At 38.3% G+C, this 14,651-nt stretch overlaps 1 protein-coding gene, 1 long non-coding RNA gene and 1 other non-coding gene across 5 annotated transcripts; 2 read left to right on the top strand and 1 right to left on the bottom strand.

The window, feature by feature from the left end:
- Positions 1 to 1,682: 1,682 nt before the first annotated feature.
- LOC149022820 (uncharacterized) lies at positions 1,683 to 7,951 on the top strand. 2 transcript variants are annotated; one of them, XR_016172469.1, is made up of 3 exons: positions 1,683 to 2,045; positions 7,431 to 7,733; positions 7,864 to 7,951. It is a non-coding gene; the product is annotated as an uncharacterized LOC149022820 (long non-coding RNA). The 2 variants fall into 2 exon arrangements; XR_016172470.1 differs by having other exon boundaries at positions 7,387 to 7,733.
- On the top strand, positions 1,812 to 1,914 carry LOC149022821 (U6 spliceosomal RNA). Its single transcript, XR_016172546.1, has one exon. It is a non-coding gene; the product is annotated as a U6 spliceosomal RNA (small nuclear RNA).
- On the bottom strand, positions 5,304 to 8,313 carry LOC149022819 ((+)-neomenthol dehydrogenase-like). Of its 2 annotated transcripts, none has more exons than XM_089150726.1 (5): positions 8,212 to 8,313; positions 7,862 to 8,123; positions 7,707 to 7,781; positions 7,381 to 7,569; positions 5,304 to 5,660 (listed from the first exon to the last, which is right to left on the bottom strand). In XM_089150726.1, exons 1-5 carry the CDS (start codon positions 8,244 to 8,246, stop codon positions 5,304 to 5,306), a joined length of 918 nt encoding a protein of 305 aa, XP_089006852.1. In that variant the 5' UTR covers positions 8,247 to 8,313. The 2 variants fall into 2 exon arrangements, with proteins under 2 accessions (XP_089006852.1, XP_089006853.1); XM_089150727.1 differs by having other exon boundaries at positions 7,880 to 8,123.
- Between the last annotated feature and the right edge of the window lie 6,338 nt (positions 8,314 to 14,651).

Raw genomic sequence — 14,651 nt, 5'->3', positions numbered from 1 at the left:
AGCTGGTAATTACTAATGACAAACATCTCTTAGTGAAGAGGTCATGGATCAATTCTCCTTGATGGTTTTAATTGACATCCTCTCCCTCTATATATTAAAAACTTCTTCAGTACCAAAAAAAAAATCCCTTCACTCATTATAAATGTATATATATATATTTTTTTATGACCCATCTAGATGGCTCCATCTACTATGTTATTGCCCATTTTAGAAAAGAGAGAACTTTAGCTGGGAAGCGAATTTTTAGCAAATTTTGCCGGTTCACACCTTGGCGAACCCGGCGAATCCGAATTTCACTGAGAATTCGCCGATATTTGGAGCACAATTTGTGCAACATGCGTAAAATACAAAAAGCAATTAAGCAAAGTTGCAAAAACGGTATCCGATAAATTGAAAAAAAAAAAAAAAAAGAAGAAGAAGAAGCAAAACTTAAATGCCGTTGACGTTTGACATAAAAACCATTGACGTGTGACACTGACACCACATCATGATGAAATGTTTTTAATGGACTTGAAAAGGAATTCAAAAGCAATAAATTTAATTACAAAACCGAAGCCTAATGTGGTATTATTAAAGGGTTTGGTAGTTTTCGGTTTCGTCAATCCACTAGTGCAGACCACTGTTGTAGACATTGATCATTTGTAGGGCTTCTTCTTTAGTTCTTCTTCCATTGTCGGTGATCATTAGGAGTTTGGTCGTCGACTCGTGGGTAATAATTAGGGGTGTCAACAGTACAATTTGGAGCGGTTTCGTGCTGGGTCTAACGATTTCGGGCTGAGAAATACCTAACCCAAACATGGCCCATTAGTAAAATAACGGTTTTGGGCCAGTTTCGGTTTGGTGCGGTTTGGGTTTGGGCTAACTAACAATTTGGGCTAACGGTTTAGACTCGGGTTGATTAATGGTTTATGGTGTGGAAGAAAAAGAACAAGAAGGAATAATTGAACATCCTACAATAAAAGCCAAAATTCTATGAAAAGCAAAGTTGTTATTGGTCAATTTCCATTAAAAAAAATCCAGCCAATCTGTAGAAATCAAGAATCTAAATATTAACTAGTAGAAAGACTATTTGATCTTTGACTTCATGCATAATTTTTTTAATTGTCTATACCAACTACCTAGTGGTAATATAATGATTCAAATATTATTTAATGTAAAATTACAAAACGGGTTATAACGGGTTGCGATTTGGTTTCGGGTTGGTGCATGCTCCGCCACCCTCAACCCAATTACGGCCCATTAAGGTTCGGTTTAGGCAAGGTCGACTATAACGGGCCGGTGCGGTTTGGTTTTAATGGTTCGGGCTACAAATTGACACCCCTAGTGATAATGGAAGCTTGGATCGTTAAGAGGGTTTTCTTATTCTATTTGTGATTGCAAATTTGCAGATAACCGGTAATAATGGAAGCTTGAATCGACAGAGCTTCGGCGTTTCAAGCGATTCACCAGTATTTCAGGCGATATATTGCCAGTTCAGTGGAAAAATAACAAGATATTGCCAAAATTTCAGCAATATTTTGCTGCTTCGAGGTTCGCTATAGGTTTTGGTTCGCCATGAATTAAAACCATTGAATTTCGGCGATATTGCAGACCTTGCTATGAAGGCACCTATCTTTCATCTCTCGATGAATAAATAAGCCCATTAACTAATTTCAATTGCAGCCCAACCCAGAAGACACGAATCTCAAGAAGCAATATGGTTTTGCAATCTAAGGCTAGAGAGTAGGGACTACTGGCGATAAGATAGTCCCACACGGTTCAGCTTCGAAGCTTTCTTCCGCTTGATAAAGTTGCAGATGCCTTCAGTTGTTGTCTCTTCGGAGACATCCGATAAAATTGGAACGATACAGAGAAGATTAGCATGGCCCCTGCGCAAGGATGACACGCACAAATCGAGAAATGGTCCAAATTTTTTTCGCTTTTCTTCCAATTTTTTCCGTTTTCAGTCTTTCTTCAATTTTTATTCGAGCTTTGCGTCTGTCTGTGTAGCATCGTAGTGCTCGGAGGATTGATTTTCGCAGTTTATCGTGCTCTCTGGACATCTGGTATGCTCAAAGCTAAGAATCAAAGTTGTGCAGAACTTAACTCTAATTTTCTGTTCGGATTTTGATGTCTATTGATTTATGAGTGAAGAAAACCTATTGTTTGCTCATCGGATTCTTTTCACGCATATTAATTCAACAAACACACACAAAGCGCCGGGGCAGGCACGAGAACTCGGATATGAAATAGTTCTTACCATTTTCTTGTGATTTTATATATTTAGCTTGAAATTATTGTAAGATATTAATTCAACAAACACACAGAGCGCAAGGGCATGTTTCTTGAAAATTTTTCATTGAGTTACTGACTCATGAATATTGATAGTAGCTTCGCTGCCTTAGGTGACTCGCTCAGTTCCAGCTAGAGCTGCGTTTCCATGGGGAATGACCAAAGGAATTAAGTTTAATACGTTCAAGGAGATTCCTCATTAGTCATTTGTCAGATTGATAATTATGAAGGAGGGTTTCTGTACTTGGAGGAGGTGATCAGTGAATACAAACAGTGGTTAGACTTGCTTCAGGTGGGAGGGATTGTGGAGGTGGGGGGTTTGGAGTTGAGCTTACTGAATTTCTTTCTTCTGTCAAATAGGTATCGACAAAATAATAGTTTGGGACAATTTGCTTTATTTGGTGCCTGGTGTCTACATTAACCCTTTTTTTGGTGGGGGTTGGGGGGGGGGGGGGGTCAGGATACTGAGTTCCCGTTAAACTATTAGCCCTTGTTTGTTTGTGTTTATCATGAGTAATTTGAGTAAAAACATTCAATATGAGATCCCTTGGTGTATGCTTTTGTTAATGATATTTTATTGGTGGTTCATGGGTGAGACACAAGTAGATATTAATGTCAGTTTAGAACTATGGAGATTTTCGTTGGAATCTAAAGTTCTCAGGCAGAGCATAGGTGGAATTCATGGTTTTCAAAACTTTAGCACACCATGGAGCTTCATGAGGTTGTCAATATTGATGATAAGAGACTCCTCTTAAGTGATTATTTAGATATCCAGGCTCTAGCTTAAATATCAAAGGAGAATAAGGGATTATGTTTCCTGAAGAATTAAAATAGGATGAATGAACTGAAAGAGCTGCAGCATGTGTATCATGTGATCGACATGTTCCTTCAGAACTCAATTAAATGCCCAACTATGATTTATGAAGCGAAGTGTTGGCAGTTAGCATGGGGAAAGACAAAAGTGTGATGGAGAGAGGATGTTGAGATGGATGTGTAGCAAGACTGGGAAGGACTAAGTAAGGAATGACCATATCGAACTTAGTTGGGAGTAGCCCCTAATCCTAATAATGAGAATGAGAGAGCTGTTTGAGTTGGCATAGTCATGTTCAATGGAAGCCTTGGATGCACCTGTAAGGAGGAGCAATTTGATTCAGATTGAAGGATCTTAAAGAGCTAGGGTAAAATGATGCTAGGAGAAATAATGAGGAAAGACATGTGTAGTTTTGAATATAGCTATATGAAGGTGACTGATTAACTTTCCATGGAACCAAACCCATCTAGGTAAGATATCTCTTAATTTTTTTTGTTCATGATGTTGTGCTGTTCACGTTTATTGGTATGTTCAATTTTTTTTGGTCTTGGAAGGATTCATGTAGCCCGTCCCAGTTAGTTGGGTTCAAGGCTGAGTTTTTGCTTTGCATTTGGTGTGATGACTCTTAGGTGGGATCATCTAATGGTATTGCCTACTCCTATTATTGTGTCTTTTGAGGCATGCATTATTTGTTCCTTCTTATTAGAAATCTGAATTGTGTATCAAAGAGAAAAACTAAACAGGGGAATCTACAATCTTGTCTAGCCTTCTCAGGATGCCTAGGAAAATCAATATGTTATCTGTCACACAAGAACCTAGACAGGAGAACTGAATGGACTGTTCTCTTCTACTTGTTCTTTTCTGCTTTGAGGTCGGTATTATGTCCATCTTATTATGAATCTGTTGACTATCCCTATGCTGTCTCTCTAGTTACCTTATGATTTTCTGGATTTTAATTGATGGTTGCTTCGTGTTTCACAATCATGTTCTCGTAATGGTAGGAGTATCTTTCCCATACTCATGAACATATTCTGCAGGTCTGTACCGAACACACATGCTTCATGAACCAAAAAATTGTCAAACTGGAATGCATGTTTTTTTATTGAGTTTGGCTTCACCTAGTTTCCTGATACTTAGGCATTGTGGATGGTGACTGTTTGACTACAACTTGGGTCCTTGTCAGTTCCAGTGAACCATGAAAGCTTGGTCTGGAATTTGAAAATCCTCTTGGATCTGTTCATTAACTTAGGAAATTAAGGGGATTCACTTAAAAATTTCAAACCTTAAAGAGAAACATTTGTAAATATGCCCTGCATAATTATATCGTCAACTTCGTATTATTTCATATTTGGTTATTGAGTTTCACTTTATGTTGCATCCAAATCCCATGGGTTGGTAAAGAAGTAAAAATTATATCTTAGAAGCATCAAAATGGAATATGACTTAGAAATGTAAGTAGTTTAGACAATCGTTCTGGATCATGAATACAAATGTTTCCTTTTAGGTTTGTATAGTTTCAGTTTGCTTTCCTATTATATCATTTGCAACCTTCTACCCCAAAAAACTTAAAATATATCACTTGCAACCAAATGCTGAATTATTTGAGATCCATAAAAGGTGTGAGAGGGGAGTATTTATTGTGGTTGGTAGTAAAATATTGTTTTTGGCCTTCAATTTTTTGATGAGGCATTCTTTTCATGCTGTGTTCTTTCTTTCTACACTTGCATCAGTGATGTTTTAACTTCGTATTCATAGATGAAGTGAAAAGAAAAGAAAAGCAGGACCAGAAAGAAAGACTTGTCTAACATTAGCATTACCTTTGGCTTCATATATTGTTTCCTTCTCGTGTTAGTTGTGATGTATGACGATAGAGGATTCCATGAAACGAAGCATGCCCTCCAGCTGAACCAGTTAGCCCAATGAGAGTATGCATGGATGCATCAACACTGGCAGGACTTTTGCCTATCATTGGGGTGGATCAATCATTTTGCACCCCTTTGTTACTGGGAGCAGGGACCACACTGCAGTAACTACCACTAACCTTATATAATTTCAATAGCAAATGAAAATCTAAAATATATCTGCTATTTGCAATTATAGCTTACTTTATTTTCTAATGGGAAGAAGATGCCAATACATAGAAGAGATATAGAGTTTTATATGAAACCTATGAGTTGGTTCCAGCTTCTCTCTTACAAAGATGTTGTGTTACCATATTCGATTAAAAGGTGGATACTTCCTTCTGAAAAAAGAAAAGGCCCGAAGGGCCATCATCAGGAAACAAAGCCATCTTCACAGGACCTTCTGCACCTTGTTCAATAGTAAATATGCTACAACACTGGTGGTTAATGTCAGTTTGGACACAACCAGGACAGACACTATTTATGCGAAATCTGGGGAACTTCTTTGCCAGAATCCTTGTGTGGGCATTCATAGCTGCTTTAGACATTATGTAGGCAGACCAGCCTTGCTTTCCCTTGAGTTCCTTTAAAAACTTGTTCAACACATCATCTACTCTTTCTTCTGTGAGGCCATCCTCATTGCTAAGCACTTCTCTGGCCCATGTGTCGGTGACATTCTGCAACAGAAGATTATTTTAAAATCAGTTAAAACAGTTTTGCACCCATATTGAATGTTATCGTTATTAACTTTTTTATTTGTGAAGAGGGTTATAGTGAGACAAAACCATGCAGCTAACCCAAATAGTTTGTAGAAAAACTCAATAGACAGGACTTTTGCAGGGTGTTGGTGAATTATTTTATAAGGTCATTCAGTTTGGTTCCTCTACGTGAAAGTTGAATCCACATTGCAAGTGTAAAAGCTATCCTTAGACACAAGGCTTGCTGGCCTTTTGTTGATCCCTTGTTTCATAGAGCTGGAGTGCAACTTGAGGCAGTTTGAACAGGAAAGGAGAAGCACGGTTCAGATCTGGATGTTAGTGAAGAGGGAGCTTCTCAATATTTGTTCCATTTCTAAATTCCCTATCTCTTTGTTGGACGATCTTATTCAGGCTAGATGCCGGTTCTGATCTGGATGTCAGTGAAGAGTTATTCAGATTGTCCATAGTGGTAATACTGTATGCTCTTTAAGAAATTCAAGCAATTGTGCTGGAGGTGTTTCTGGTGATGAGCAGGGCAGGATGGTTTCTCTTTTAGAAACTCTTGGGTTATTATGTCAAATTTTGTAGCAGAATTCTGGGGTCTTGACAGTTGTTTTGGAGTATGCGGGTGAGCTTAAACTCTGCAAGCTGTGAATTGAGTGTGATTTAGCTGTAGTCACAATATTGGCCACCAGAGGTCTAGTCCCTTGATTTGTCACATAAAACTGGTCAAGTTCATCATTCCTACTCAATTCTTTGTAGTGAAAGTTGATTCAATGCTTTAGAGAAACAAACCCAATTACCCAATTGCAGATTTCTTGCCAAGTGTGCTGCTAGGTTACTGGATTCTTCAACTACTAGCTCCATGTTTCAAGGTCTAGATCTTGAGGCCCATCTCCCCAACTCAAGAAAAGATACTTTGCTCGTGATCTCACTGTGTTGGTGGAATTATTTCCCTAGTTTGAGGCTTCGACTTGAGGTGTATTAAAAGGCATTTATGGTTGAAACTTTCTGTCTAACCTATTTTAACCCTTCTGAACATACTGATGACCTCAGATTTATGAAAAAAGCTGTATAAACTTCAGACCCCAAGTGACGTATTGTACACATCATACTCATACATTAATGCTCAAAGTTTTCAAAATTCAAGCAAGTTCACAGTAAATTTGATATCAATCATCACAGTTAACTCAAGAATCAAGATTCGAGATACTACATGCTAAGCACATTGTCTCGTCTTGCACATCATCTCATTTTGCTGAATGGAAAAAGGAAGAGATCCTGTTATATGTCACTGAGATCTCAAGTGTTTTCCTAGCATGAGTATTTCCTCTATACAGTGCTTATTAATCTGTGATAGATGCTCACCACATACCTAGATATTATTATTAGCTTTTCAATTAGTTTGTTTGGTCTATTCTACCGAGGCCTTTTGTGTATGTGTTTGAGTCAAATCTTGCTAGCTTGCCTTCTTTTCTACATGAGTTTTTTTTTTTTTTTTTTTGCCTTCTTTTCTACATGTTTTTTTTTTTTTTTTTTTTTTTTTTGGGGGGGGGGGGAGGTGTTTAGCCTTGCCTTGTATTTTTTTTATTGATTCATTTGTCCTCAACAATGATTACTCAAAATAAGTAAATAAGTTTAATTTGCTTTTCCAAGGACTGCTAAAATTTCTTTAAATGTTGGTTTTTGTATTCTGTACCTGTAGCTTCCCCAGAGATGATGAAACATTAACAATTCTTGGTGAATCAGATAGCTGAAGGATGGGAAGTAGTGCTTCAGTCACTCTTTTGGTGCCATAGTAATTTGCTTTGATACATGCTTCTGCAACTTCATGGGCCACTGATGTCTCTGTAATTATTTTGATATATTTGGTCATCCTGACTTCTAGCTGCATCAGTAAAAACTGTTCAGTGGTTTTCGCTGTCATTCTCTAAACATTCTATCCACAGATCATGATTTTGGGATGGAGTTAAGAACATCATCTAAAAAGTCAAACTACAAGTTGAACTTGCAAACCAGACTTACAGGATCATCTACTGCCATCAAGTCTCTGTAAGCATCATCATCTAATCTAATTCCATTAAGTCCTGCGTTGTTCACCTGCCATAACAATATCCCATGTCAATTGAGAAATTTAATCAAGACTGAAGATTTCTGCAAATGGATTTTTGTTGACATACAGGTGCTCCACATTTTACCAAGATATCTAGCTTTCCAAACTGGGTTTGGATGAAATCGGCTAGGGAAGCAAAGCTAGGAGGGTTTGTCACATCAAGCTGATGAAAAATCAGATTTGAGAGTCCAGATCCTCTCAGCTTCTCAACAGCTTCAACACCCCTCTTCTCATCTCTGGATGTTAACACTACTGTTACCCCAACTGTTGCCAACTGCCGACATATCTCAAATCCAATCCCTTTATTGGCCCCTGTAACAACTGCCAATCTGCAACAGGACAGTTCAATTTTCTGATCATGGTTGGAGTCTGAAAAGAGTTTCACGAGGCAAGAAAACCAGATCGAGCTTAAATTACCTCATTGTTGTAGAATCTCTGTTGGATCTCAGCATTTTTGAATGTTGAGAAAGTACTCCATACGAAATTTTGTGTATAATCAAGAGACTACAATTTTCGCCGGCATAAGCGGCTTCTTTATGCGAATTTTTTATTGAAGTTGAGACAATTTTTTATTGAAGTTGAGACAATAATGCAATTTAAGCCTTAAACTGCAATCATTTTCGTTTCAAATATGAAATATTCTTGTGGTCCCAGGGGAAGATACCGTTAGACTGATTTCCTTCATCTATACTGATTTGGGTGCTGGTCCTGCTGGCTAGTTTATCAAATTCAGTTTGTGTCATTTGGATCTGATTCACACCAAAAAAAAATAAAATGGATCTGATTCATTTTATGATGGAATGTTTGATGTATTTGTTTGTCTTACATATGAGATAAAATTTGAATAGTTCTCTGGGATTTTGAGAGATTTAATCTAAGTTAGTTTTAGTCCAAAGATAACTATTTCGCATTTGCCCCTTGTGTGGTATTCTAAAAAGTCAGTAAAAGACATATTGTCATTTTTAAGACAAACATGCTTTTAGAGTTTTTTTAATTTCCTTTCTTCAATTTACCCACTCATGAACAAAAGTATGAAGTCTTACCAAAAAAAAAAAAAGAACAAAAGTATGAAGCACTAACAATTTGGAGTTAGAGTAGTTTTCTAATTGAATATGCTACTAGTTGGAGATATGAAGTTGAAAGCATTTTGGTCATTTAAATAATGATGAGTTCTTGATGTTTTTCTTGGATACCATAAGAGGGACAAGTGTAGGATGTCATTTTTTACATGGAAGACAAGATTTAGGTAAGGAGTCTTATGAGAATTGCAAATAAATAATTATCTAATTAAATTTGAAATTAATTTGTTAGACATTTTTTTCTTTCTTTTTTAGTTGGTTGGAACTAAATTTTCTCTAGGCCAGGTTGGAGGGGATGCAAACCATTAACTTAATAGTTGTGAGGCATTGGTCTTACCAATTGAGCAACCTCAAGGTTTCCATCAGACAAAATTATCAATTTTCTTGAGGTTTCCATTAGACAAAATTGTATATTTTTCTTTCAAATTCTACTTCATCACCATTAAATATACACCAAAGTGGGGTTGGGTGGAAGTTTGGCTAATTATTTAAACATAACACAGAGTGTGGTCATTCAGCTTATACTTGATTAAATCTTCCATGCTCCCTCTCTTTGTGTCTTGTAATTTCACAAACAACCGTTTCCGTTGTGCTTTTTTGAATTTTTTTGAATCATCAAAGAGTGGTTTACCTAATAGAATCTAATTGCACTCCTAGTATTTAAGAGAATCTATTTAATATGTTTGATAGAGGAACAACGATAATTTGGAGGAGAAGCAACAATTGAGGTTCATGTTTATCTCATGACTTGTTTATTATGTTTTGTAATCATGTATTCTTGAACTTTTTCTTTTTTAGTAATCAAATTTACTCAAGACGAGTTGAAAATGAGGCCGAACAAAGCTCTAACAGCCGCCAAGAGAAATTTGGCCATTTTGTCAACATCAAAATCGAGAAGAGCATTCTACCTAGGTGATCTGCCACAATGGTAGATTGCTAGAAACGTATGAAGCTTTAAAACTCATAACTTAACCCTTATGTAAATGGGAATGTCTATGGCGATGTTGTTCTCCACTCTGCCACTCAGATTGGGCAAAGGTAGAGACTAAAACCAAATAGAGATAAAAGTCCTATTTACTGGATAGAAAGGGATGGGGCAGATGTGTGAATAAACTGAAATAGTAAAGGAATAAGACAACAACTCTCAGGGATCATTGAGAGAAAATTAAAGTCATTCAAAAAAAGAATTTAAAATTAATCGAAATTATAGAAGTACCCCAACCTAAAACCACCGTGTGTGTCTCTCTCTCTACAACCATCTTCTCTGACAACTCATGTGAACAAAGGAAGAGCTTTATTCATTGGAAAATGAAAACGTCTTTATTTTGAAGCTCTTTTACACAATGCATGCACCTCTCAATCCTTCTCGCCTGGGTTCTCTATTCGTCAGAGCTGTCAGTCATTTTTATTGAAATGCAGAGGCTCATTTCGTTTCATTTTACCAGATAGTTTGTTTGGCTCGAAACGAACCGACTTTGCACAGTCCGAGTTAAAGCTAACTTAAAATTATTTTTGTTAAACTAAAGTTGCTTGGGTGATGCGCAATTAATGTGCAACACCTGCAAGAAACGGTCGAGATAGAGCGAGCATTTCCAGAAAGTGTATTATTAAACTTTTGAAAAATGGGCGGTTGAGATCAAAATCTCGACCTTTCGCAGCACAGATGCACAAGCAAAGTCGCAGTGCATTATTTAATTCTGAACGTTCTTGCTACAAACCCTGATTGACGGTAGAGATTTAATCCAAATCATTATAATGCACTGCTCCAATGCAAAATCATACTTTGCAGTGTTTACGCTGAGTTTACTAATTCGAATTCTGTGAGCGTGGGAATGAGAAGAAGAAGAGGTGAGCTGCCAGAGTGGGTACTTTAACAATCGCCCATCAGCAAGCAATCAGTCTTTGTCAGATTTTTGTGCAATAGAAAGAAAGAAAGAAAGAATTAGAGATGGAAATAAATGGGTTTTCTATTTCGATGGATGGATTTCCTTATAAAAACATAAGAGACTACTTCTCCACATTAGAATGGCCTCCGTCCTCCTCCTGGTCCTCCGATATGCAAGAAGACTCTTCTGCTGCTAAACTCAACGTGGATTCATCGTCAGATATACAGGGTTTCTCCTTCCCGATGAAGAATAATATTGTACCATAATCTTTACCTTCTTCAAATGTGGAAGATTTACAGCTGGTAGAGAAATCCCATGCAGAGGAGGTGCAATTTCCCTCTGGGTGCCAGGGAGGTGAGAATGGGTTTCTTATGTCTGATCTTCAATTAGGAGGAGAAGACTGCTTGTCCACACTAGAATGGCCTTCATGCTCTGACCTATAGATGATACCTTCAATTAAGCAAGAAGACTCTTTCGTTGCTACATTCAATGTAGAATCATCTTTAGATATACAGGTCTTCTTGTAACAACCCCCGTATTTCTAACACGGGATCCGTATTGCAGGTCCGAGAACCCGAAGGTTTAGCCGGGTAAATTTGTGGAGTGTTCGGATAGAAGTCCATGATCCATACCCTGAACCCATGGATCTAGATTTTCTTGTTGAAGAGCCTGCCTTGTTTGGTAGTTGGACCTCTAGAAGGCAAGTGGTGTCTGGAGATGTCCGAAATGAAGGTAAGACCTCCCCCATGTGTTAATTAGGGTTAAGTTGTACTTGGACTTCAATCCCCTGAGCAAAGCACCCTTCTATAGCAATATACTAAGGGGCGGTTGCTAGTGGCGGTTGATTGGACCAAGCGACTGCCCCAAGTGACCTCCTAGTCCTGGTTGCGGGGTTTTGCCCTATTTTTCCCCTAGACTTCTATAAATAGCAACCTCCGTCTATTTTACGAATATTATATTCAGAATTGCTGTTTTTGGTGGTTAGGCGGCAGTGGAGACGTGCTGGAAGGTGATTTGAAGTGCTGTTAGTGACCTGAAAGCTCTCTTGTCTTTTCTAGCTGATCTGGTTGAGGTAAGTGATTCCCTGTTCACTCATACTCTACTCTTGGCTATGATTAAAGAAGATTTGTTTTCCTCCTTGGTTGTTCATGATCCTCTTATTACAGTACCTACCCTTTTAATGTTGTTGATGAGATCAGGTCCGAAAACAAAACCCTGCTTTCGTGAAAAGGATTGATCTAATCAAGTGGAGGACTCTGGGTAACCAAATTGGTGTCAATTGTTAGGTTTTGTATTACCGTTAGTTGTGAAAATATTAGGTTTGAAATTCGGACTATGATCATTCAAAAATCGGATCTAAATTGGATGATGAAAAGCTTGAGTTTCATATCTGAAACGCATTGTTTTTGGGGCGGTCACTTGTGGCAGTCGCTCAGCCTAAGCGACCGGCTGGTTTCCAGTGACCAAGTAACTTTTGGATTTTGTCCGATTTGATTCATTCGACATAAATATTATTGTAACCCTATTTATAGGTGTCCTCTGTTTCAAGTAAAAGTCTTATAATTGTTTCTGGTTTGCAATCTAGAGGATTTTTACTTATTTACAGGTAAGGACATACAACTTCATCTTAATAAAATGACTTGAACATGCTAGTCCAGTGTCTTTCAATATTGTACTTTCACTTTATATACTGATGTAACCATGAATATCATGCTGATCTTATTATATGCTTGTTGTTTGTATTGTCTTTACATATGCTTTATCAATCATGAATGTGGTATGATGATGATGATGGTTTGTGATTCTGATGGAAGGGGTATTCCATTGGGATATATTGGCTTGAGATATCAGAGGGTTGTGGTATGAGACACATGCTCACTAATGTTTCCAACACTGTCATAACTACTGGATGACATACCTAGGTAGAGTCTAGAGTTGTGTGGCTAGGTACCCCACATACTACTACCCTTTCAGTAGGGGAATTGAAGCCGGATGACACGTGACAACGATGATGTGACTCTGTTTCATCCTACAATGGTAACCAGTCCGTGCGGAGACTCAGTGGTCCACTGTTGGTCGTACAATGGTAGGGTTGGGCTCATGGACGTCCAAGGAGTGGACCGGGTGTCGTGAGGAGTCATGAGAGCATTCTGCCCCAACAATATGTGGATGACCATAGGGTTATGGAATGGAGTCCAATAGCGGTAGCCAGTTTGTGAGGGTTCTCATTCCTAGGTTGCGAAGGATACTGAACCGAGTTGGTTGGTGCCATAGGGGATGTATCTAGACTTCATGTAGTATGTTACCATTATGACTTGCGTTGGATTAGAAACCCCGACATGCGCCAATACTCATGCCAATGGTCATGGTGAGAGAGTGTTGACTTAACCCCAGCCATGGTTTGAGAGTCAGGTGTGGACTTACCCTTTTACCCATGATCCCTACAGAGGTAGCCAGTCCTTGCCGGATCAGAGTGACTAGACCTACCCAGAGGAGGGCTGGTGTATATCTTAAAGCATGTCAACTGTTAGAGACTTGCACGGTTAGATCTTAGTAGTATTCATATTTTGCACGTCATACATATCATATATTCATTTCTGATGGTGTTGACATATGGATGAGAATTATTGTTGTTCTTACTGAGTTCACCAGAACTCATTCATTTATTCTTCTATGTTATATTTGTCACATCCACCCAGCCGGTACCCTATCTGGCATACCCGAGTGTGTGATCCACAAGATCCAGTAGTTAGTAAAATCAACCTCCCACATTCACAACAATATAATCAAGAACAAGACTAAATCAAGGTTAACAATATTATTCAAATGAATCAAAGTAAAGTAACAAGATAATCATCAGAGTGCGGAAATGATACCAATAGATATATAAAATCAAATGTAGAGTGAGGCGGAATCTCACTCCACGAGTACAGCGGAATGTAGTTCGAAAGTCAAAGGAGATTACAACTGATTCTAAAGATAAGAAAGAAATATATAATCTAACTAAGCTAAGTCTATTCTACTTTGTAAAGGACGTCGTCATAAACATAGACTTCATCAATAATGCTCAGACGTTCCCACTCCACAGTAGAGCTAATCTTGGTAACCAGTGAGACCACTTGAGGAATCCTCAAAGTAATCTTCATAGTCGCCAACACTTTGCGTATGGTACGCTTCTCCATCTTGCGCTTCCTCATAGTGCGCTTCATAACCATCAAGACCTATAGAATAATCTAACAAAAGATGTTGTACAAAAAGGAGTGAGTTTCAAAAGAAACTCAGCAAGGCAAGTTATTCCATAATAGCATAAATAACATAGTAACATAAACAAAGCATAAAGTGATATGATATGAGTCAGACAATGCATGTATGAATCTAACTCTATGTATGCTAGTCTCTATAGGCAGACATGCTTTAAGTCATAGCACCATACTTCTTTGGGTAGGTCTCAAATCACTCATCCTCGATTGGCAAAGGGTCCGTCATCCCTCTAGGACAATCCATGGCTGGGGGTTCAGTCACATCTCTCTCACATCACCGTTTGGTCTAAGTATTGGCGCATGTCAGGGTAAAGCCTAGCCCAATGCAAGTCTTCTACTTAGTTACATCAACTCAGATCCAGATACATCCATTCCTCCCCTCTTGGGATCCTTTTCAGTATCCTTCACACTAGAGTCAGCGTATCCGACTCTCTCAAATACGGACTCATCAACCCTATAGGTCATCCACATATAGTAAACGGGAAGCTCTCATGTCCTCTCACGGGTTGGTTACTGGTCTTGAACGCCCATGAGCCCAAGTCTATCCATATGCAACTCTACCCATACATGGTCCCCACAATGTGATTCATGATGAAGGTGAATGGATTCGCGATCCAGCTGAGCTACAGGCA

Source organism: Hakea prostrata, chromosome 3 (assembly GCF_041222555.1).
Source record: "Hakea prostrata isolate BN-2017 chromosome 3, UWA_Hpros_2, whole genome shotgun sequence".
Taxonomy (NCBI): domain Eukaryota; kingdom Viridiplantae; phylum Streptophyta; class Magnoliopsida; order Proteales; family Proteaceae; genus Hakea; species Hakea prostrata.
This window is presented reverse-complemented; position numbering and strand designations above follow the sequence as displayed.